Source organism: Coturnix japonica, chromosome 1, assembly GCF_001577835.2.
Source record: "Coturnix japonica isolate 7356 chromosome 1, Coturnix japonica 2.1, whole genome shotgun sequence".
NCBI lineage: Eukaryota > Metazoa > Chordata > Aves > Galliformes > Phasianidae > Coturnix > Coturnix japonica.
Window position 1 is genome coordinate 166438533 of NC_029516.1, and position 26324 is coordinate 166464856.

The 26324-nt window shown below is 39.4% G+C and overlaps 1 protein-coding gene across 1 annotated transcript in view; it reads left to right on the forward strand.

Moving 5' to 3' along the window:
* Nucleotides 1–19060, forward strand: part of SLC36A4 (solute carrier family 36 member 4) — an 88749-nt gene extending 69689 nt beyond the window's left edge. Inside the window, 1 exon segment of the mRNA XM_032442216.1 lies at nt 15465–19060. Within this exon segment, the coding sequence (XP_032298107.1) occupies nt 15465–15772 (308 nt within the window). The 3' untranslated portion in view covers nt 15773–19060.
* The last annotated feature ends 7264 nt before the right edge of the window (nt 19061–26324 follow it).

Below are 26324 nucleotides of genomic sequence, written 5' to 3' on the forward strand. Positions count from 1 at the left end.
TCGGACAGGCTGAAAGCTGGGCTAGGTGAACCTAACTGAGGTTCAACACGGCAAAGTGCAAAGGTTTTGCACTATGGGCGGAAACCCCAGGCACCTTCAGGCTGGAGGAGTGGTCCTTTGAGAGCAGCTCGGCAGGAAGGGACCTGGGGTCCTGAATGGCAACAGACTCAACATGGAAGCCAAGCAGTTGCGCTCTGGCAGCGGAAAGCAAAATGGGATCATCATCAGCGGAGGAGCGGTCAGCAGGAGAGGGAAGGTGAATTGTCCTGTCGAGGTCCCTCTGAATGGCATCCGTTCCTTCCACCGTATCGACCACACCACTCAGCTTGGTGTCGTCAGCAAACTTGCTGAGGGTGCACTCAGTTCCCTCATCGATGTCATTAATAAAGATGTTAAAGAGCACTGGTTCCAGGACAGACCCTTGAGGGACACCGCTCGTTACCGGCCTCCACCTGGGCATTGAGCCCTGAGGTCCAACCTAAACCTTCCTTCCTTCAACCTAAAACCATTTCCCCTTGTCCTGCTATTATCTACCTTTTTTTCTCTACTATAATTAAAAAGTGGGAATTGTACAGTAGTAAGTGGCCATTAATTAAAGGAAATAAATATGGTAGCAAGTGTTGAAGCAATTCTGGTTCAAAACCATGTTGTGCCATGAACTAAAGCACTCAGTAGGCTCAGGAGGGAGTTGTGCTGGGTGGGGTTTGGTATGGGACTTCAAGATGAAAGACTTTTGTTTTCTAGTGCAGATGTTTTAAAAAAGAGCTGTTGTTTAGATAAAATGAAATCATTAATTACTGTCAAATCGTAATAATGGAGGGAAAAAAACTATGAAAGAACTGTAATCTGAGGATAAAGGATTCATTGTGGTAATAAGTCTTACTTATTAATGCCTTACTCCCTGTATTTGAGCAGCAGTCAGCTAAAATGATACCTTTTTTTTCCTTTTCTTTTTTAACAGCAAATAATCCTCCTTTAATTTTGGTTTGGTTTGGTTTCTCTCTGTTACCCTTTCCCAGTATTTTGCAGCTCCATTATCCTTTTGGTGGCTTACATTTCAAAACTTCTTGAGAACTCATTTAGTTTTAGCAGAAAACAAATTTTCACAGCGTGTACCAGTCTCTTTATGGAAGCCAGTTTACAATAAATGAACAGAGGTAGCTTCTGTTTAAGAGCACTCAGTGAAATGAGCCTCCTTTTTGTTGTTGTTTTATTGTTTATTTATTTTAATTATTTCTTGGTATAGCAGAAGATGGAGTCTGAAAAAATTGCTTCATAAAGTCTCAGACATAAGTGTCCTTCTTAGGGCTGATTGATCTCTTATGTCCATACCTGTTCTCATTGTCGCGTTCTCATTGTTGCGCTGCTGAGACAAGCTGTAGTTCTTGCATTATCCCATGACTTTAAAGAAAGGAAAGCTCCTTTGTTCCACTGACATCCATTACAAATGATCTTCCCTTTCTTATGAAGTTATGATCGTATCCTGGATGGCATCCAGTCAGCCCTGAGTGATGTGAGTTATTTGGTCAATTGGTCCTGCCCATAACTCCAACCCAGATGGAACTGGTAGAGACATGCAAGCTGGTCGGTAAGATGGAAGATGCAGAGCTGTGTCCTCTCTTACTGAGGAGGTAGCTCTGGAAAGATTAATGCTTTAGTTAATGCAGAGTTCAACACTGGATAAGAGTGGGTGCAAAACAATATCCAGCAAAAGCTCATTCAGCAGTATTTGCTCAGGTGAATTCCTGTGACTGATTGTCAGTGAAGTCTAGCAAGTATTTAACTCATAGGAAGCCCTTATGATGTTATTATTTAATATACTTTTGAAAGTCACTTAGACACAATTGCAAGCTGTTTTCAGATACATGCACATATAGGGTGCCGTGCAGAGAGCCAAATGTATTGGGTTTTTCCTCTGATTTTTTTTTTTCCTTTCAAAGTCAATACTATAGGCACATAAAAAGTAAACCTTTGAAGACTTACTGTAAAATATAAAGGTAGTGAAAGCATTTCTTGAAAATATTCAAGAGCTTTATCATTGTATGCTGAAAACAATTAGCAATAAAGGAAATACTCAGGAGCTTCAAAGTATAACTATCCTGTTAGTTTGTATACTGGCATCCTGGTGGTGCTTTTTCTTTTCAGTAGAAGTGAATCATTGCTTTGAATCCTTTCTTAAAACTTATTTCATAGCTGGAATTAGTCACTCCAGGCATTTTCTATCCCACTGCTTCAAATAAGCATAGGAGGTAAAATATTAATGACGCCTCGGCGTTATTCATGATCAGTGACTCGACAAGCTGATCCTTGCAACATGCTTTGGAGCATCTCTGCTCTTTTATAAAGAAGTGGAGATGAAATGGCTTGGAAGTGGTAGTTTGTTGTTTATTCTTTATTGTCGTAGGTGCAAATGAGCAGTTTTGCAAGTTTTGTTTCATTTTTTCTACCCCCACCGTGTATAATGGCAAACAAAATTAACTTTGAACCTTGAAGTATATGTATGGGCCTGAGAATTAAATCCTCTGTGACTTAATTATAATGTTTTCACTAGCCTGCAGGAGAGTTAGGGCTTTGAAGATCTGTTGTCATCATAGAGGTATATTGCTTTAAGACGTCAGAACAGCCAGCATGAAACTACTGTTAATAAAATTATGAATAAATGTGTAGCATATTTTAATGGATTACATTCCTGAATGTTTTATTTTCTTTTTGTGTCATTTTCTTTTCTCTGCCTTAACAAAACATTGTAGCTCACCCTGAAAATGAAGATGCTCGTGAATGGCTTTGTGATTGGCTCATGTGGATGTACGTGATAAATTCTTGCATAGATGGAAGGGATGGATGAGACTTTGTCATTGAAATAACTGGTGGAATCTGTGCACCAAGTGCCGTGCTGTGATCAAGGAAAGGACATAGTCCTTATGCGATTCAAGCAGAAGAAAGTCTCATTAATAACAATACACCAAAAAGATTAGGGAAAATCCGCTAGATAGGATTACAAAATGTACTTCATTATATACAGTGAATCATTAAGTGTGATAATGGTTAGAGATCTGATAATCTAAACCAACAAATGTTACTTGTCTGAGAAATGGGAGCTGGCAAGACTGGCTCATCTGAGATGTAGATATTGTGCTGGTCTTGGCAATATGAGAGAACATAAAGCAGCATCAGAGCAGCTTCAGAGTCTGCAAAGGACAAAAAACGTAGAGATGACAATTCAGAATCCTGGATCCACTCATAAGAAATGAGATTTTAGGTTCTTGAGTTTGTTACAGCACACATGAATATGTCTAATGGAAAAACCAATTCCTCTTTTGGGCTTCTTCTCCACTTGGCTAGGATCTCACAATAAGCAATGCAGTCCTACAGTATCACCATCAGAAATTTCCTGAATTGGTTTGGGATGTGGTTTTATTATAAACATTTTTCTCTGGCTGAAGAGAACTTCAAGGGTGCCTGTTCTGCGTTACATGCTGTAATAGTTAAATTGTGGCCAATGCCTGCATTCTGTGTCTACTTCAACATGGTAGTTTATGTTGATATTGAACTTTCGGGTTACAGTATTTCATAGGAGGAAAAAGTCTTGTTGTCTTTTTCTATTTCTTTATTATGCAGCTACGTAACTATGTACTACCTGATTTAGAGTTTATTTCATGATTTTATCTGAAATTTTGCATCTTTTAGATGCTTCTTGAGAACAAAATGGAGATTGACTCAGCAGTAACTGGTAGAGGAAAAGTAAGTGTGTGGTTGTTGTTGTTTTTCCCTTATGGGAAGTTAAATAACAATCATCTAAAGAGCTATAGGATAGACATCAGTACCATGCTTACCTCTCATTTCAGATGAGCTGTAACTGGAAGCATGCTCACTTGACTTGCCAGGTTCTTATGCCTTTATTTTAAACACTACCAGTAAGTACTACTTCTACTCTGAGTAACTGATACTTTCAAAGATGACAGCAGTGATTGTAATACTACCTGGAAATTAACAGATGGGATTGTAATACAGTAATATCTTGTGCTTGATATCTAATATTGCATTTTAACCTGTGGGAGTCGGTACTGCTCTACAAAATATATTTACACAGAATTGTTTTACCTCCATGTAAAAACATTATGAAAGTGTTATGTTTGAGTTTGGAATAAGAAGAAAACCATTTCTAAAGTAGAAAACATTTGAGGATAGCCAATGAGGATGTCTGATCATATAACAGGAGCTTGGTTATGTACTATGTGAGCATGTGAACAATTATGAGTAATGTTCTTTTATGTCAGAGTTCCAGCAGAAGTATTAAAGCTGTAACAGTTACTGCAATGATATTAAATTTTATTACTTTCATATTGTTTTTTATCTGTCAGTGTCAAAGTGCCTTACAAAGGAGCTCTTGCAGATAAAGAAGCCAGTGATGGGAGGGGAAGGGATAAGCCCAAGGCTACTAAATAGATCTGTGCAAGTGAAATGAGCTGAAAACAGATTTTCTATGCATAGATTTAAAACTCTGTTTGTGAGAATGTGGTGCCTTCCTGCTGTATATGGAGATAGAAAATTCCAGGAGGTACAATCCCAAGTATTACAGCCGTAGGGGGTTTAGAACCTATTCAAGGAATCATAGGGGTCTGGTGCTTTTACAGCGTTGAAAATCGCTTTCATTGACTAGTTATTTAGGCCAGTTTCATTACCTGTCTCCTGAGAGGCTGAATATTCATTCTCCTGTCAAGGTGCTTTCTGGTTCTTTGCTGCTTTTTCTTTCCTTCTCAGAGGAAAGAGTCAGCTCCTCTGTGTTGTTTCTGAGCAGCCTGACCATATCCTGTGCAGATCTGTTGAATCACTGGCACTTATGAGTACCTTCATCAGGTAGGATATTTAATTGATCACTGGACAATTTGTGCAGAGGGAGACTAATGATGGTTTAAATTTTAAAACTGAAAAAAAAACCCAAAAACCTTCAAACAGTCTTTTCTATCAAACACAGTACTATTTTTAACATGTTTTACCTACTCTCTTTATTAAATGAATTAGTGATGAAGGAACAGTTTCCTCAAATGCCATTGCCAAGAAGAGTTCTATATAAAATTTCTAACATTTGGGTCTTTCTGCCCACACTGAGGCTTCTGAAGCCAGTTACTCCAAATGAGTGGTTTCTGAAGCTTATCCTTTAAAGGGAGAGCAGGTGATGGAGCAAAGTTGGTGTCATCGGTTCAGAATAATGCCCTTGGGACTTGTTCTTCTCATGAGTATTAGCAGATCAAGTAGGAGGTGGCAAGGTGTATCTGTAAAAAAATATGGGTTTTTTTGGCTTTTTTTGCTCAGGGTTCTGTGGAGAGAAAATTTAGGTTGGATGTCAGGGGGAAATTCTTTACCATGAGAGTGGGAAGGTGCTGGAATAGGCTGCCCAGAGAGGCTGTGAATGCCCCATGCGTGGAGGTGTTCAAAGCCAGGCTGGATGGGGCCCTGGGCAGCCTGGTCTCGTATTGAATGTGGAGGTTGGCAGCCCTTCTTGTGATAGGCGATATAGTTTGATGATCCTTGATGTCCCTTCCAACCCGGGTCATTCTGTGTGAGGGACCAGTACCATATTCTTAATGTCTGAAGAATGAGGTTACTCATTTGCTTATGTCATTCATATCTTCATTTCTGGGACAGTTTTTTTCTCTTAGCTCCCACTGTATAATGTTTAAAGCAATGGTGCAGGCTGTTTTCAAGGTACCATTATATATCATAATGTGGTTGAGACTGGAATATGAGAGTAGTAAAGTGAAAAGGATTTGACTTCTCTGTTCTCTGGCTTTAACCTTTAAACAGACTAGAGTAGGGGAAACAAAAAAAAAATGGTGGTGGGTGAAAAACAAGGTAAAGTAAATGAGAAGATGAATACTGTTGCTAGGTGCTTTTAACAGAAAATTTCTTGACATAAAGACTTCCCACACTTATACAGTGACCACTGTAGGCAGGAAAGTTAACTGCCTCATTCTTAAGTAAGACACCTATTTAAAATGTATGTTTGTTTGCTAATCTTGAGAAGAGCAGAAAATATCTTCAATTCAGAAAGCTGATTCCTCAGAAGTCGCAATGAAATTTTTATAGGTAGGTTATTCATATTGTGACAGCAGTCACAGGTTTCAAAACGTTTTCTTTCCTCTAGAAATGTTGAAATGAAGCTTGATTTTAGAAATGCTGAAGAAAAGTCAAGAAATTGTCTGGTAAAGCATCAGTAAATCAGCAATTTTGAATAAAACAGCTTGAATATAATCATATGAATCAGCAGTAAAATTATGGGGTTTTTTGCAAACTTCTTTGGGTGATTTAATTAATGGTATTTGTAATGTCTAGAAAAAAGGATTTGAAGGATAATTTTGTAGGTGAAAATTATCCATTCAATTAAAAGTACAAAGATTTAGAGTTTAGGCATTAAAGTAAAGTGGAAAGTTTTTCATAAGTCTCAGTGGATTTATATTTCACCCTATCATTCTGATTTTCAAGCTCCAAAATTGAGTTAATGCATCTTTGAAAAGTTGTGGCAATTAACAGGTCCTGTGTTCATTAAAAGTGGAGGAAGTTGTCATAAACAGGAAGAATTCAGGATTAAAATGTGGTGTGAGTGCATTCGATTCAGCTTTATGAAATATACAGCTGAAAAATATATAGGTAAATAGAACATTTTTTAGATTTTTTATCCCATGTTACTGCCAAGCAGTTCCCTGAAGAGGTCAAAATCTGCTCGACTGAAGTCCAGAGTAGCAAGCTTGCTGTGCACCCTCTTTAATGCCCTAAGGATCTTGAACTCTACCATTTCATGGTCAGTGCAGCTAAGGCTGCCCTTGAGCTTCATGTTACTACCAGCCCTTCTTCATTGGTGAGGACAAGGTCCAGCATAGCACCTTTTCTCATGGGTTCCTGTACTACTTGGAAGAGGAAGTTATCATCAACACATTCCAGGAACCTCTTTGATTTCTGGTGCCCTGCTGTGTTGTCCCTCCAACAGATATCAGGGTGGTTGAAGTCCCCCATGAGAACCATGTTTTGTGAATGTGAAGCTGCTCCTATATGTTTATAGAGGGCCTCATCCACTCAGTCTTCCTGATCAGCTGGTTGTTGATGTAGAGGGCAACACCTGCTCCCCTGCCTGTCTTCCCTGAGGATTTTATACCTGTCCATTCCTACATTCTAGTCATGAGAGCCATCCTTCCACGTCTCAGTGATGCCAGTAGGCACATGCACACCTGTTTCTCTTCTTGCTTGTTCTCCATGTTCTGTGTGTCAGCATACAGGTATTTGAATTGGGTTCCCATTGAGGCTGATTTACCAATTCGAGTTATCCTCCATCTTAGGATCCTGCACCTTAGGTGTTGACTTAATGGCCTGTGATCCAATTCTAGGCCCAGGGCATCCATTACTATCAAAACCTCAAAGTGGGATGAAGTTTCTGTCTGCTGGGAAGGGAATTAAATAAGTCATTATCAGTTTTTTAGGCATTTTCTTCTCAAATAATAATGATACTGTGAAAAAACAGAGGAGTCTCTGTGCCTGGCTTTTGAAGTAAAGAAGGACATGATTTTGTGACAAAGATAATAACTGTCACATCAGAGTGTTGATAATATATTTGAAGATTTAAATACATGTTTCTTTTATGTGGTATGATACATTTTCTCTTTCTTTATTCTTCTATTTTAATGCTATGTTTTCTATTTGTAATATTATGAAATGGGGAAAGCAAAGGATCCAGAATTAGTTGCTGATTACTAAAAGAGAACAAACCACACAAATGAAATCTGGTTTATTCTATTCTGTTCTGATAATAACTGGAAGATGATAAAGATGGGAGAGGAGAGGAAAGGAAGGAAGCATAAAAAAATCCATAGGAAACAGCAAGACTCAGGAAGGCATGAATGGTTGGTAGGTGACTCTGATCCCAGCCCCTTTTTAGGGGCATATGCTCAAGGTTTGCCAGGCCTCTGGAGAGCAGTGTTTGTATTTCCTCAGAGAAAAGAATAACTACACTCCTAAATGCATGTGAAGTAATTCTAGATCAGTATTTTGTTATAGCAACTTTCTATTAGGGTCTAAACAAATCATTATGTATATGTATATGTATATGTATATACATATAAAAAGAAATTTCCAACTGTTACTAAAAATGAGTTGCTTAAGGCAACTGGAAATTCATTGTGAAACAGAAATGAAGCTTACCTCTCTTTACATGAGGAACCTGTTTAGATATGCATAGCCTCTGTTAGAAAGGCTAAGCCTAGGAAGGGGAAACTCCATTTGCCTTAACTCCATTTGCCTTACTGCTATCAGGAAACTGGCAGTTCTTTGATCACTCCTTTCTGTTGGAGATTTAGCTGTATGAATTAGCAATGAGAAAGGACACCTTTATCAGACAGAAAAGATTCTGGCTCTGCCTTTGCAGGCATTGCTTGGTACAGAGGCATCTGCAAATAAAGGAGTGCCTCTACTTTTGGCCAGTTTTTACAATGGGTAGGTGATCAGAGTGGTAATTTTGACTTTTTCCGTGAATTGCTGTTCTTACTGAAAACCCTAATGAGAACTTCTCTTCAAACTAGTTCATAGAGGTGAAATTCATCTCACCACACTTTGGCCATCTAAAAGTCAGGTAGTGCCTTCAAGTGCCTAGAAGCAGCTACTCATCCTCAAGGTATTAAAAATCTCTCTGAAGCATCACTGATAAAGTACTGCCTTTAATCCAGCTTTGAATTGTGATTAAAAATCAGTAATTTAAATGAGTTTGGATTTAAATGTGATGTCAGCCTACACCCAGCACTGATGGAAGGATGTTGGCTGGTTTGTGCCAAGACCCCTCAATGCAACTCATCGTGTCCTGTGGACCTTTATGGCTTGATTTCTCTCAGGTGAGATTTGATCCCCATCTTCATGTCAGCTAAGCTTTGGCTTTCCTGACACTATCCAGACAGAATCATAGAGTCATAGAATCACAAGATTGGAAAGGACCTACAAGATCATCCAATCCAGCCGTCCTCCCATCACCAAGACTACCACAAACCACTAAACCAGATCTCATAGCTCCTCATCCAGATGCCTCTTGAACACTTGCCAGGGATGTCCACTCCACCACCTCCCTGGGCAGCCATTCCACCTCCCTTCTCTGAGAGAAAAAGCTTTCCCTTATGTCTAATCTCTTCTGGTACAATTTGCAGCGATTTCCTTGGGTCCTGTTTGTTGCCCAGGAGAAGAGGTCAAGCCTATCCTCATCACAACCTCCCTTCAAGAAGTTATAGAGCGCAATGAGGTCTCCCCTGAGCCTCCTCTTCTCCAGGCTAAACAATCCCAGCTCCCTTTTGTCATATTTCCAGAGCAGAATCACCTTCTTCTGCAGCTTATTGAATACTGCACTGGGATGCTACAGTAATCTTTTATATAATAATTTTTTAATCCTTTAATAGTTAGTGGAGAAAATATTTAGCAAAACTGTTACAATTCTTGGCATTCTGATGGATCTACTTCTGACAAAAAGACAATAGCATAATTTTTTTTAATCCTGATCATCTGTTCCTTTTGTCATCATTAACAAAGGAATATAAGATTTGATTATAATGGGGCGTGAAGACTGAATGATAAATGTACGTAGTGTTAACCATTCACAAAGGTGTCTGTGGCAATGTTTCCCCCTCTCTTTTATGTATTTAGCAAGCAAAGTATAGTAGTTTCAGTTTATAAGTAGATTTAATTATGGGTTTTTTTCCTCACTTTGTGTAGTAATAAAGAGATATGCAATATTTTTTTCGTTTGTTTTTGAAGGTTAAGGTAAGAAAAACTGCCATTCATACAAATTGATTTTACCTTATTACTGCCCAGGTCTTACATTTGGCCTGAGCTGGCAAAGTAGCTATGTATGACTGCCTTCTCCCCTGTGATGCAGCCTGATATATATAGCACAGCAAAGAGAAAGACTGGGGAATAGGGAGTGATGGCAGCATGTGAAGGTAAATATGACTTTCCAGCACTGTTGGAAGCTGCATGACTGATTTCTCCAGGCTTTGCCACTGTGCCAGCTCTTTTCTTCACCTTTTCTTCCTGTGGCAAAAACAGTCTTGTCCTTGAATGAGTGACATTCATTTCTGCTTGCACTGTTGGGAGCCCTTCAGCTGTCTCAGAACAGGAATTTGTTTTAAAAGACTGAACCAGAGGGGACAGTTAAATTGCAAACTCATTTCAGATGCCTGAAAGAGAGTGATTGGCAGTGGGAACAGTGTCAATACTGTAATGGCTGGGATCATCCATTTGGAGATCAATATTAATGTTTTGCCGCATGCTTTGTGCTCATTTGTTGGATCTGGCTGCATATTGTAGTTGTATAAACTATTGTAGCATAGTATGTCTGAACAGATTTGTAAGTATCAGTAGCAAAGCTGGAATAAATTTTTGCTGCAGAGACAAATGAATAAATATGGCATTTCAAATGTGACCGTCTCACCAGATGCCATTTGTGAGCCCACAGATTGTACTTAATGGAATGTTGAAATTCATTTGCAGATAAATCAGTGTGCTGTGCCAAGCACCTGTGCACATTAGCTTTAGGAAGGTCACTAAGTGTTGGAGCTTCATCCAGAGGGTCTCACTGCCTAGTTTGCTTTCCACACTGGACTCCAAGAAAGGTGCTTTCTGGAAGCATGAATTCTGACGGTCTGATGAGGAGGACACAACTCTATGTGAACAGGGCCATAAGGCAGAGAGGAGCATTAAGTACTGCAGTGTTTTACTAGGAGTGAGCAAGTTGCTATAGGTAGGTGAGTTGAAGGGGGGAGTTCCCTTATGGAGACTTATGACTGCCACTCCTCCTTGTCCCTATAAATCTGCTTACACAGCCTCCTCCTGCATGTGGCAGTTGTGGCACCAATTCCTGCTTAAGTTAAGTGTAAATCTTGAAGCCTGAATGAATTACATGCTTAAATGCTGGGGCTGTATAAAGTGCAGACATAAATTACTAACCACTTATAACAGCTTCAAAATCCGTGCTGCAAAATGCTATGAAGAATGAATTTGATTCCACATCTCCAAGATGTGGACATGGAGGGCTCCAGGGAAGGAACAGAGCTATCTGTGCACTGTGCAGGGCTCAGCTGCTGGCTGGTGCAGTGCTTGTGGTTACCTCTTGTGAAGGGCGAAGTTGCTTAACCTGACCCTGACTGACTCTAGTCCTTCCCACTAGTGTAGGCCAAAGTGAGTTGTAGTGTGAGGGCAGATGGAAGGCTGGATGTGAAGTAACATCTGTGGCCCAAAGCATGCAGAATGTTACAGGTGGATCATGGTGAATGTTTTTCACTCCAGAGGGACCAGAGCCAAACCACACGGTGTGTGTGGTTCTCCTGCATGCTGTCTGTGAAAGTACAGTTACCTTGTAAGATGACTGTCATTTATTTTCTCATTTGTTTTGTTGGATTTTGGTTTTGAGATTGAACTGCTATTTAAAAGTAGTCATTTAAAGGAGTTGGGTTAAGAAAATGAATTTTCATATGTTTGAAAATTGGATCTAGATTTTAAAAGCAATCATCTTCTGTTTGTGTCTAATGGTCTTTTGATGTTTCAAAGGACAGTTGAAACAAGCAGCACCTCAAACCCTATGTTAATCAGCATTTGTAGACAGAAGAAAACCCACTCTAATTCACAATTATGTTATACCAGGTTCTTCATCTGGAATCTTTTTCCCTTAAACTCTATCCACCAATGTGTAGATTTTCTTCCTGCATATGTGCAAAGCTCTGTAATTCATTCACAAATGCTCTTAACGAATTATTTGCATTAGACAGTTTGGCTTCAGATTAATAATAAGCTTCTGCTTTGTCCTGTATTCTTTTGTATATTTATATGAAAACACAGTTTTACAAGCTGCTACTGTGGAACTCCCAAGGAAGGCATTCTCAGTTTTGGTGAGCAGAAGTTTGGATACTAGCAGAGAAAGGAAAAATTGGGCTGGCATTTCAAGGGTAATTTTGTCTGCAGACAGAGTTCTTTGGCAAAAGTTCCATTGCAGGCATCTTTTCCTCCTTGAAGGAACTCGATCTTGACACATTATAGGCATCTGTCTCAGTTAAAAATACAGTTTTGGTTTTATGCTTTGAGAAAGCTGTTAAATCCAATTGTCTTTACAATGTATGTCAGGCATCCATTCCTAATCCATCAGTGCTCCAGTCTACTGATTGGATCTTGGAAAAGTGGTAGTAAAGAGATGGCAGAACTGCTTTTTTTCTCCTTGGTGATTTAATCAAAATTACGTCAGCATATAAAGTCTGTCGAGCAGCGAAGTTCTGATTCTTTAACAGGGAGAGAAATTTATAAGAGAAGTCCTATAAAACGAACAGAATAAAATTAAGGCTATCTTTCCACTGGCTTGATATGTCCTTTAAGGAATGGAAATGCTCTGTACTGTTTCTGCTGTTTCCCAATGCCCCGAATGGTACAAGTGTGCTACTACTACATGGTTGACACATTTTGGAGAATTAGTTTGTTTTTATGATTAGATGGCAGTTTAAAGTAGAAGCAACATGCATCTCTTTGTTCCAAACCCCCTTTCATTCAACATTTTGACTGTTGGCCAAAAGGTAAGTCTGACAGGTATAGTGAAGGACTTTATTATTCAGAGGGGATTCCCACAGCCTCCAAAACAGAAAATTTCCTGGCTGTTCATAAAGGTTCAGAATTTCCTCTTGACTTTGTACTTTTAAACCGTTATAGCTAGAAAAATCAGGCTTTGTGCTTTCTGAAATGCCTCCTGTTTACTTCTACTGGAAATAAGGAGAAGAAGCTGCCCCCATTTTTCTTTATTTGGCAGATAATAAAAGTGGCATTTCCCTTGGATTGTTAGAGAATAGATAAGAGTGTAATTAAAACCTTGAAATGTGTTTCCAAAACTTCCTCCCACAGCAGTATCCAGTTTAATACAAATCCATATGAGCCAAATAAACATTTGACAAGATCCAAGCCAACAAGCAGAATTTTGCTTTTCTGTGATCTGAAACAAACTGAAATTTTGTTTTTTTCCAATTGATGAATACTAATAATATTATCATTATTTTTAACAAAGCAGAAGATTTCAAGCCAAACTGTGACCTATAAATTCATGAGTATCTTCCTGTCACAGGTTACCTAGATTTGCCTATGCCCGTGACAGGGGGAAGCCACCCCGTAGGGCCCCCCAGGCCCAGAAAGGAAGGGAAAAAGGGGGAATGGGATAAAAACAGCAGCAATCTAAGGAGGAAAACTTATTTTACTAAATATGATATCGGAATACAAGATAACACAATATAATATAATATAATTGAGGCTAATAAATCAGACGAAACAGAGAGAGAGTCCCAGAAAACCGAGAGGCCGACTGTGAACTCTAGGCGACACGGCTGGAACGCTTCCCACTCCCCGAGAAGTTCGAGAGAGAGAGAACTCCAGCCTGGGAACAAGATTATATAGCGTCCTTATGACTTATCACTACCCGTGTTGTTCTCTGGGATATGTAGTCTTCTTCTGTGAACTGCACATTCAGTAAAATTATCCATGCTTTACATGATGTTATGATGTGGAACACTGATAGCAAAATTACAAAACCATGACACTTCCAAATTCTGAACACATGTAGACTTGAAAGAAGTCTATTACAGAAATTGACAGTCTGTGTTTGATGAATACACCCTCTACATCTATTAAATTGGCAGGATAATAAATGTTCAGCCCTCTCTTCTGCTTCAGGAGAACATGTTCAGTTTATTCATTACCTAGGATTTTTCCAGTCATTGCAGATGCACTTCAGCCACAGTTTACACTTGCTTACCTGTTGTGACTTGCTGTGCAAGCATCGACGATAGACTGTGGTTCTAGTCTGAGAGCTCAGTCTGTGTTGTGTGGGCACTCACAATACCTGCTTTTGTGGCCTGAACAGAGTTAGTGAGTCATATTCTCATTAAGGTTGGAAAAGACCTCTGGGATAATCTAGTCCAACTGTCACCATCACCACCGTGACTACTAAACCATGCCCCTGAGTGCCAGATCTACATGTTATGGCCATAAAAATGATAGAGGTTGGTACTTGGTGACTTCTATTAATTTTGGTGTAATTCCTTTCTCATGCTATTCAGCTTTGTCCTAGATAGTATGTGACATGTGACATTTCCAGTCTGTAATGTCATATGCATGCAGTGGAAGAATGCGTTTGGCATTGGGTATATCCATCATAATAGTGAAATAAAAACTTTGGCTCATCCGTTCTTGAGGGTCATGTCTTTCCTAAGGTTTCCCAAAGTACATTTCTGTCTCTTCCCAACCTTCCTCTGGTGACTTTGAGTCTCTCAGACCTCTGTAGAATCACGAAGTGTAAATAAACTATAATAATGGCAGGGTAGAATCAGTGAATATATTTATCTTTCAAACAGGATGGGCTGGAGATTCCTTTATCCCTGTTCAGTCTTAAGCCAACCCTCCTTTTGATGCAGTATCTCTGTGCTTAGGGTTTTTATTAAAATGCGTAGCAAATGGTGCTGGTAGCAGCAGGTAATTGCGTGTTTTAGAAGACAGCCATTTACAATGTGTGGCATCATACTGGAACCTGCACTCAATTGGCCTTGGAAAGCTGGCTTCTAACAGAACTGAAAATGTTGCATGACAAACTGGCATATCTCAGTTCATACTTTGGTATCTTTCCTAGCATTGCTGGCCAAAGGGTTTAAAAGCAGTGGTTCTGCTCCTTCTGTAAGGCTGGGCTCCGTTCCCAGGAACACTCCAGCTTCTTGGTGAGACTGGCCATGCCATCCTAGCATGCGTACTGGGCCTTGTCTTTGGACTCAGCTCTTGGTGGGACTGAGTTCTCATTCAGCTAACTGGGCAACTGCTTCTTTTTTTTTACACACAATGTGGTGGTATAGACCAAGATTCTTCAACAGACAGGCCTGTAGATAAGTGATGGAAATGTCTGTGAGACTGCCAAGTGGCCAGCAGCTTTTGTGCTCGTTTTGAAGAACTTTGCATCATTTTATATATCAATAATGGCATATTTTTGTTTGCTGTCCTCTGTGTAGCATCCAACATCCCCTTCTCCTGTTCTGCCTGAACTTTTATCTTTTGGCTTAAAAAGAAACCCGTGAAATAAAAAGCTCAAAATGTCTCTGTGCAGTTTCATATATCTCACGGCTGTGTGATTTGCAGGCCAGGTTTACTCACCCTGTAAGTATAACAGAATTTTAACCTAAAGCTGTGCCAGCTCATGCGGAAATTCAAAATTGAAACTGAGTGTCACATATGATCATGAAAACGTACCTTACTCACAAATGTAAGTAATGATCTATGCAGCGCCTGCCAATCTTATCTGGATAAATTAGTGAGTAATCAAAAGTTTCTAAAGGCATGAATCACTGCGTTATCTGTTTATCGTGATTGGTTTTGTCTCTTCTCATGAGGATGTTGAATCTGCAGCCAATATTGTTCTCTTTATGTTCTAGGTGCTGTAGCGGTTCTGATCCCTCGCCTAGACCTGGTGATCTCTTTGGTTGGAGCTGTCAGCAGTAGCACTCTGGCTCTGATTCTGCCACCTCTGGTTGAAATCCTCACTTTCTACAAGGAAAACCTACATCTGTGGACAATACTTAAAGACATTTCTATAGCTGTCTTTGGAGTGGTTGGATTTTTAACAGGGACATACGTGGCAATTGAAGAAATCATTTACCCTGCATCCACAGTTCTAGCTAACACAACTGAGAGCTTCTCTGCTGTTTTAAATACTACAGACTTGGTGGTTGGTTTAAAGTAGGAATGTGATGCTGTGAACTGCTTCGTTCCTTATTGAGAATCCAGGATGGATGGCAGGCCTACATGTGGGATAAATTCAAAGGGATTTTAAATGAATCCATGAAAAATCACATGTAGGCCTCTGTTCTTTCTCTCATTATTTCAGGTTTACTACCTGAGTTAACCCCTTTGTTCTCAGTCTTCTCTGTTCATCTCATTAAAAACTGAATTGGTCAGGATTTAAGATATATATATATGGATGTAGGAAAGAAATATGAAATTAGATTGTTTGCAAGACAGAGGAATAGTTTTCCTAAAGAAGTCAAAATGCTTTCCTCCTCAGAGAGGTGGAAGTCTGTCCATTCATCATATCTAGATGCAAAGCATAGGCACTACTGTTTTCTCTCCAGCCCTGTTTTAAGGGCTTAGGTGGGAGTTAAATGATGCATTGACCTGCTCTTGACTGTCTCCAGTAGGGTCACCCCCATGAGCCAGAAACACTAGTTTTTTATTTCCATTCTGAGGACTTTGATACTTGCTTTGGAGAAGCTTTGGGGTGGTTACAGTTGTGTGGCTGTGGTCCCTGAGAGCTGGTTTGTCTTAATCTTAGGGCACTGTGCAGAATGACAGTGGCTCTCATTCCCTCTTTTCACATTGGCTCCAACTGGAAGGACTAATCCCTCCTAGAATAGGCTGGAGGAACAGCATGACCACTGCTGCTGGTGAGCTGTGTGACAGTTGGGTAAAGACGTTTTTTCATGCTGACCATATGAACACTTAAGGTGAAAAATGGACAAGGCTGACAGAGAAGCAAGGCTTAGAGGTAAAGGTAGGATTCTTTGTTAGATTGAAAGAGACAGTTATGTGTGCTCTTTCCATCTTGTGTGATCTGTTACCATGAGGTGCTCAGCATGGTTACGTCCAGGCTCCATAAGGCACAAATAATGAAGTAAGTAGTTTATTTTTGTATATTTTTGTAACTGCTGCCCTAATGTTTTTTTATACCATTATTTTGCTCTTAATTACAACTCTTGAAATGTATAAAACTATATATATGTATTTTCCTTTACATCTTGCTAGAAGTCTATCCATTATATTTCTATTGGAAGATAATTATTTTTGCATTCTGCCTTAAATAGAATCGAACATGCCCTTCACTGATTTTTGATTCTTATCTCCATTTTGGAAGAAGAAAAAGAACGTGTTATTAAGTTGGTAATTGGGTAGAAATGAGTTTTGTCCAGCCTGCCTGCATACTGAGTCCTCAACTGAAATCCTGCTTTTCAGGGCTCATATTTGACTTTCTGTCTCACATTGCACAGATGAAATTCAGTCCAAATGCCAAAGCATTGTATTTTGGGTCTTGTTTCCTTAAAATCACTCCATGTTTTGTAAAACAACAGAACTATTTTTATCACAGTCTTTCTTTTTGTGAGGAAATTCCTTCTCTAAAAGATGTACTTCATTATAACATTCCTCTGTGAAATATGGTATGATAAAACCTCTCCATTCATACTGGTTAACATAAGAATATATATAATATTTGGTTGTCCTTGGTATCTGTCTCGGAAATCTACCACTTGGTAATCTACCATTTGTCATTAGAGAGATAAAATATTATTGTCCTAGATACATCTATATTTATACTTTCTGAATTGTTCTCCAGTCATCTACCATGTACTGACTCTATTGGAGCACTTTCTTCTCCATGCTTATAAAGACATTTCTGTTAGGAATTTCTGCATGTGGTTTGAGCTGCCTGTATTTGTTCAAGCAATAGTTCTGAGCAATGCTCTTATTTTCCATTTAGTACTGACAAGGTTAAATACTTGGCAGGCACTTTAAAGGCACAAGTCTCAATGGGTTTAATGCTATAGTGTTAACGTTTTGTGTGAAAGTGTTGCTGAGGAGCAAACACAGGTAATTATCAGAGGGGCATAAAGTAGCTTCAGCTTTATCTCTTAAAGGCTTTTTGGTCTTTAAGCTGTTTGAAAAGACATCAAAGCTAAATGTCTCTGTGCTTGGTAATAAATCTGTTGTAATATGTAACATTGTTATGTAACTACATAACAATAGACTATTTCTGTGCGGCAAGTTTCACTTGATATAAATACTCCAACCGGAACCTGTTTCAGTAGGATTGTTAAAATTTAAATGAAAGTTATTTTTTCTCGTTAGTTTTGTGTCTTTCTCTGTGTGTTTGGAGAATGGTCGAGTCCATTCGTATCATCTCTTCCTCAGTGGCTGTGTCCCACTGATGTGTCTCAGCTCTGAGAAAGCCACGGTACAGCAGATCTTGACCAGCTCCGAGTCTGTTGGTACTTTTTGACTGGTGCAAGTGAATACTGACGCGAAGATTTGCTGAGCTCGGTAGGTGGCCATGATACCCTGGTGAATGCAGCCATGTTTTGAAACCAATATCACCTGTTAGAAGCGTGGTAGGTTTGAAGAATCTAATCTGAGCTGTTGAACTTTGGGTAACCTGGTCCAAATGCAGGTTTCACTGCTGTGCCTCACCGTGGATCACTTAGTAAAGACTTACTGCATTGACTGGCCAGATATGAAGTAGTGTTTTTATGCAGTGGGTCAGTGTTGCTGTGTCTAATGGTGTTTTATCTTTCGAACCTTTAAAATGTTTGTTGATATATTTTACACAGTGTTTCTCCTACAGTGTAGGATTTTTATGGCTTTAACACTCGCACAGAGCATTTGTGTGGCCTGTTCTTTCAAATAGAAAGATTGAAGGATTGGAATATCTTGCTTTGGATGCCACTAAAATTTTTGTTAGTACAACTAAAATAGAACTACTCTGTCTGAATAACAAGAGCGAATAATAAGATGCTGTGAAACATTGCCAAAGACTTAAAAGATGGGAAATCTGACAGAAGGCTCTTGTGAATTACAAGGGTGTTCATTTAGCTTTTAAAGTACTGTATTATAAATTTCAAGTTAAGATGGGGGGAGTGAAACTCCAAATTTAGTGGTTACGGTTTACATTAATATATATTTAAGAAGGAAGTGTACTTGAGCTTAAGCTAATTTAAGCAGAAAAATGTGGTTGGTTTATGTTCTCAAGAAGGAACAGAAAGCTGTATTTATATACTGTACATGCAGTTACATTTAACAATATGATATTGTCAACTGTTTCAATGTAATTTAATTATTAGCTTCATTGTAAGGACCTGAATAATTTTCTTGTCTGTAACTTTTCATCCTGAAATTCTGGGCAAGGAAAGGGGTGACTTTGCCTGATGTTCTGTAACTTAAATCTTCTGCATCAATAAAGACTACAATAATATCTTCCTCCTAACTCACTGTTATCCTGCCTATCCCTGCAGTACATCACTAGAAGAAACAGGTACCTTAATTCATTATCTACATTTGTTTTTATTTTGAACTTATCCAGGGAGTGCAAACTAGTCGGCTTGGAACTGTCAGACATGCTCTGGAGCTGAAGGTTCATTGATAAGAAATCTCACTTCAAAGTAAGTAATATGGGCGCTACTGAAATATCCCCCTTCAGCTCCAAGGTTATTCATGAGGGCACACTTACACGTACAGTTAGATTTCAGAGGTGCTTTATTAAGTGAAATAAGTTCAAAATGTAGAAAGTTAGTTAAGGTATTGGCCTTGGTGAAGCATTGGGGTTTGAATAATTATGATGGAGGAAATTGATGTGAAAGTTCTTTGCTTTCTAACTAAAACTGAAATTACTAGTTGGAAACAAAAACAGTGGTATAGGCTTTAATGTGCTCTGCAACTATCAGATATCAATTTGGAGAGATGACTTGCAATGTTCCCAGTTTTAATACAAGGCCCTTTGAAGGTGTGCTTGCCAAGGCATCCAGGGTCACTCAGCCCATTACAGAGTCTCTTGTATACAGTGAAGACAGAAGCAGTAGTACAAATGTTTTGGATCCATCAGGAAGTTTTATTTTATGAATAAGACATATAGAATAGTTTGAAAGTCCCTTCACACCAGCAGGTGGGAAGTTTGCCTCCAGATGACAAATTATTGGCACCACTAAATTCCATTATTCTTCACTAGCGTGTGGAGAACAAGTGATTTCTAAGAGGGCGAATGCATGTTATTGCCCTCAGTTCACGCTGTAGGTTATTCTTTACGTCTCACGCGTGAGACAAAACTACAATTCATAAGCTTAAAAAAAAAAGTGAATCCAAGAACATAGAATCATAGAATCACCAAGGTTGGAAACGACCTAGAAGATCATCCAGTCCAACCGTTCACCTATTACCAATAGCTTCCACTAAACCATGTCCCTCAACACAACATCCAGTCTTTCCTTGAACACTCCCAGGGTCGGTGACTCCACCACCTCCCTGGGCAGTCCATTCCAGTGCCTGACCACCCTTTCTGAGAAGTAATACTTCCCAATGTCCAGCTTGAATCTCCCCTGCCATAGCTTGAAACCATTCCCTCTGGTGCTGTCAGTAATGACACGAGAGAAGAGGCCGACCCCCAGCTCACTACAGCCTCCCTTCAGGAAGTTATAGAGAGCAATAAGGTCTCCCCTGAGCCTCCTCTTCTCCAGGCTGAACATTCCCAGCTCCTTCAGCCTCTTCTCCTATGTCCTGTGCTCCAGACCCCTCACCAGCTTTGTTGCCCTAGGTTTCATTTTGCAACGCTCATGTTTATTAAGATATTCATTTATTTATTTGAAGCCACAATCCAAAAGGAATAAAATCATTAAAAACTCTTCACCCGTCTCCACTTTCCAGCTTTGATCATGCAGTGAACTTCATGTATTACAGATACAGTAGCAAACAGCATTTGAACAGGACTTTAGAGGTATCAGTGTGAGTATTCAGACATCATAGGATATTTTGCCCACACATCTACCTATCTTGTCATTTTAGTCACAATATCTTGCATTACATTCAGCTACTCTTGCGTAAGAAAGGCTTGAGTCTCCTGTAGATCCTGTTCCGTATTGATCTCTCTGTGATTATGGGTGTCTTAGACAGCAAAGGTCATTTCAAACAGCAGCAGTCACCTGTGGTTTGGTAACTGAGTCATAGACTTAGAAAATATCAGTATGAACTTTTATAAAGGATCTAGCTTAAGAAAGTTAGTTAAACGTCATTCTTGAAGCCATTTGAGGTACATCAGGGCATCTAGACATCCATGTGTAGTTCATAGACTGGATAAGAGATATGAGCTCTTCCAGATCAGCAGCAAGACACAAAGCAAGATACACACTAGGGCATCCCAAATGGCGGAGTGTTTGATGTTCTCCAAACATCATTTGTGCTATCTCCCTCCAATCCCATGACACTATTGCTGTTAATGGGTGCATGTCGATGCGGGTTAGCAGAGCAACTCTGGGCTCACAAGGGAGGGTACCATCTAATTCCCATGGTTGGGCAGGCTCTGGAGGGGTCAGCTGGCCTATGCAGATTTATTATCACTGAAGCAGCTAAGTGTGACTCAGCTGTACACAGAACTGCTCTGCCAAGGAAGAGTTGGCATCCACCCCATCAGCTTTATAGGCCACGCTTGAAAGGGCATGCACTATGTGGGCTTTCCTGCATATGCATCATGTTTTACAAACACAAGCACTACTTTACTGTCATCTCCATGGCTTTTACAGACTTTTCACAATGTTTGCATGGCTCTTTGGATCGGATTCAGCTGCTGCCTTTCCCCCCACAGGCTCTTTGTTGTCTCAAGCTTCTATCAGAACACGTGGTGCATATTCAAAGTTCTATACTGCTGTTAGAATTGCTGAACTCCTGTCAGCTTGGATGAGAGATTTTTATTTATATCTGTAAATAGATACCTTTTGTACGTATTCGTTAAAATCCCACATTCTCTTCCTGCTCAAGCAATTTGCTTGCGAGTCACTGTGATGCCTGCATCCACCACTGTTTCCTGGCTCAAAATGCAAGGCTCGTTCTGTCCATTGCTCTCAATTTTAAGCTGTCATGCTTCTCGTCATCCTGCTGTGGGCTGTTATTATGCTCTTCTTTGTTCATTCCAAACACCTACGTATTGCAAATGCATATCTGCATTAAATTTCTTCCAGAATCTCCAATTGCTGTGTGTTTTGTTCAACACAGCACAGCTGATTTTAAAAGATGAGAATCAGTGGGAGTTCAAGGGCTTGGTTGGCAGTGACAGAAGTGTGCTTACAGTGGTGGAGTTATCTCAGTACCAAGGTGTTCTGTTGTTGTGGTCCTGAACTACCTGTACCCTTCTATTACAGCAGCACCAAAGAGGACACTAGTGGTGCCACGAAGATCATATGCACAGCATCGCACTGATTGCTGCTCATGGTTCCAAGTGTTAATGGCTGAGGTCTCCAAGTATTCCCCAGTGTTTGTCCCCATCCATCTCCCTTTGCTTCTTAGTTTTCCCCATCTGAATGATCTGTATGCAGAAGCACAAAACGTGATCAGCCTCCTAACAGAGGAACTCACAGTTTTGCTGCAGCAAACTCATTTTCTCTTTTTGTTAAGCATTTTGGATCCTGCTTCATCCACAGAATTCTGCATCAGACAGTCAAGCTCTGGTTCTTCCTGTGATTTCCTTTTCTCCTATTTAGCACAACATCTTCTGTTTCCATCAATTTTAGCCTGTTCAGCTGATTATCTTTTCTCTGTATAAATGTATTTCTGCCATGTTCCTTTTCTATTCGTGTAACATGCCTTGCCTTGTATTATCATACCCAATGCCAGATGCTATTTACAACCTCTATGATTTTGTCCTATTGGTATTTACTTGTTTTGGAGGAAATGCTGTAGTTACTAAGGAGATTGTCAAACATTTTTATTAGGGTCCTAGACCTCCATATTGGAGATGTTTTGTTCATAATGTAGAACTGTTTTTCATTTCTTAATTAAAGTACAACAGGACGACCCTTCTGAATGTCCTGAATTATAATCCTCCTCATTCTTTTGGACAAAAGAAAGACATGAATCTTGGAACTGCTGGAGGCAGCAACTCAAACAGAAATGATCACTTACATTGGTGCATTGATGTAGCAATATTTCCCCATTGCAATTTATTCCCTTTGGCTTCATTATACAAGGAAATGTGCAGCTTGTCTTGCAGCGAGGAGAACAACAGGATATCAAATGGTGCTCCTACATGCCTGGATACATTCCCTTCATACAATGCATTTTCCGGTCCCATTGCATTTGTTGTCTTCCATATTTCAGTCTTCATTTTTATATATCTTAATTTATAAGTTGTTTGTCTTTTTTTTTCTGTTTCTGTTTGGAACTGTGTAAGTTATTTCTCTCTCTGTGTTATGTTAGAATTAGCTGGGCTGGTTTGGCTTCTAACAGTACTTTGTGATAAAAACATATGAATCAAAATACTCAAAAAATAACAATAATCTAAAGCTGTTGTGATATCCTGAAAGTAAAGTAAGGCCTTTATCAGCACTAAAGACAAGGTGCTGAGTTTGATAGACAAATATAGAAACAAAGACTCCTTCTTTCAGTAACTCAAGCCAGGCAACCGACTGAGATGCCCAGGTCTTCCCAGCTCATGCTAATGTAAATGTTAATACATAATGTAAATGTCGTACATGCTGTAAACTAGGAAAGGATCACCAAGCACATAATTATGGTAGATGTTCAGTGCTCTACACACATAAATGTTCCTATGACTGGCTCTCTAGAGTTTGCTGCAAACTGCAGGTATTTATTGTTTTTTGTCTTCCAGAAGTTCCCCTATGCAGTATTTCATGAGCACTTCTATAGGTATTGTCATCCCATGTTGGATTACCTCTTAAAATGTGTGAAAAGAATGTATGCTTCATCCATTAAATGAGTGTTCAACACATCCATTTTCCTCTGTGCAACACACATGGCAGACACAAATACATGTATTAGGAAACAAGACTTCTGGACTTGAGGTCATCTTGAGGAATTGTTGACTCATGTTTCCTAGTCTTCTCTTCTGCTGGCTCGATTACTCTCTGTAAACCCAGCTAGGACTCAGAACATTTATCCTTGTTCAATTGCTGTGAACTGACATGACAAAGAAGGGCACTGCTTCTTGCTAGCCATTGTTTCTTGGTTAAGTAGGTGTTTTGTTTAGACCAGTTGTGTTTCACATCAGTTGGCTCTCCTGTAACATATTGGAGGACACTCCACATCATAATGTATTGGCCAAATGCTGGAAGACTGAAAAGTCTTCTAGTCTGTGTCTTGTTCACACGTGTTGCTGTTCTGGGGAGACATGGAAAGGAGACTCTGGAACTGAAAGGTAATATGTGAAGGGTAGTAAAGACTAACACTCAAAAATGGTTGTATTGTCTGTTATCCATTACTGCCAAGGGACAAATTGGAATTTTTTGCCGGTTTCACTTCTATTTTTCCTTCTTTCTCATTAATATTTATGGTCTCTTAAGCTATTATTTTTGAGCAAAGTAAATTTATTACCTGGAGGTGAGTTCAATTTTATTTTATTTTGCAATTATCTATGAGTAATGGCTGTGTAGGTGCATTCACAGTGTTCTCAAAGGCTTGCTTTCCATGAGGCTATTCCTGGCAAGAAACATACACCTTGGTGTTTATTCAACTGTTAAGAATACAGTTGCTTCAGAACTGTGATATTGTCAGCTTTGCTTCAATATAGGCCATTGCAGATTCCTTAGCAGATAGGTGGCTCTCGTTGTACACTTAAGCCCATTTCGCATTAAGTTATTGGCAAGAATTAGCTTTGTTCCTGCCTGGAAAATATGATGTAAATGCAGGACAAATAAATTGGATGGAGGGAGAAATGTGGTACCCAAGAAAGACCTGGGTTGTGTAGACAACTATTAGGCTGAGGTACAGGTGCCCAATGGTGTCATTACCATGCTGTCCTTCACCTGTCCTATGTGCCCTGCAGAAGCTTTGTGTTCTGTTTTCTTTATCTAGGTAGGACTTCCTCCTGATTCTGATCCAATGCAAAGCCTGCTTGCTCATTAAATCCTATTTTTAGGGCTTAATTCTTAGCAAGAACAAAGGTTGTTTTGGGACACTGCATTCTGTGTTGACAGAACCTCACCTTTCTTTACTGCAGAGAGATCTTTTCCGCTTAGTGTGGCAGTTTTTCTGGACTTGGCTGTTGCATTGGATGGGTTTGTTTTATATCCAAATACTGTTTGAAAGAAGAAACAGAATGAACTGAAGGTATCAGGCTCATCTGTGCAAGTAATTAGCCATTGCTTGCAGGTAAATCTACCCTCGCTTTGCATAGTTAAGCATACGTCTGGAAGTCAGACGTTTGGAAGCTCTTATCCATTCCCATTTCCTTTTTCTGTCAGCTGTTTCTGATCAAGGTTGGTTGAGTTCTCCAGTGGTAATGTGTTTTGCTTTTGAGTTTAACTTTTTTCTTCTGCTTCTCTGATTGTGAATCTCTCACAGCCTCTCTGAGCATTGCTTTTATCACTTACCTTTTGAATTTGCCTCTAATTGAAGCCCGAGGAAGAGAAATACATTCAGATTCTCCTGTAAAATCTTTATTACTGCATTTATTACTTTATTATTCTTGCAAATCAGAGTGTATTTTTAAAAAATGCTTTTTTCAAGTTGATTTTGATTTGATTTATAATACATTTACATACAAATATCTGCAGGAAATAATGCAGTTCAGGGTAATGACAAGCTGTTCTAGAGCCTCCCGAGCAATATGAAAAAGAACCTGAAGAATATATATATATATTAATGCTGCGTAGATGCACAAAATAAACTCTCTTTACTTAATATCACTTTGCAGAGTTTAACTGGTGTCTGATAAAATATGGAAAGGTACTGAGCAGGAGTGGGAGTGGAGAACTAAGCCCCCTCCTTTTGTTCATTGCTGGAGAAGTCAACAGTTGATGTGGATGCGTATTAATAATACATGCACTGCTCATAGTATTGCTAGGCAAAAAGTATTGCATTTTTCAGTTTGGCTGAAGCAAGAAAAGGAGCAGCTGTGAATGTGTAAAAGCAACAACGTTCACATATTCATATAGCTTAAAGATGAAATAGCGATCAGGAGATCACCATCGTGAGGCTGGTGCATTACAGACTGTTACCTGACATCCAGTGACCTCAGCCCTTAATTAAAAAGGCATCAGTCACTACATGAGAATTTCAGGAGGATGAAAATCTGACATTTCCTGTGATATTTGGTACAACAGTTTCATCTCCTTTACATCTAGTATTTTGGCTCTAGTTTTACAATTATATTTCTCTTCTTCATGCTTCCAGGCATCTTTTTGTCGTTGTTGCTGCTGTTTTCTTATTCTTCACTAGATTAAGAGCCATTCAGAACTTAAGATTAATTTGAACTACACTTTAATAGAATTGTTTGTTGGTTATTTTGAAAGCATTCTGAACTCCTTTGTCTCGTGCTAAAGAATAACTTTTGTGATCTTCTATTTTTGCAGTTCTTCACCCAGCTATGCACTGAGTACTCACACTGAACTGCCTGTCCTTTTTAACCCTTATAGATTTTACCATTTCCCCTTGGTGCATCACTACTAAATTTCCTTTTCCCAGATGCATGAATTTGCACTAATCTCATGGAATCAGAATGACTGAAGTAGGAAGGGCCCTGGATCCATCTG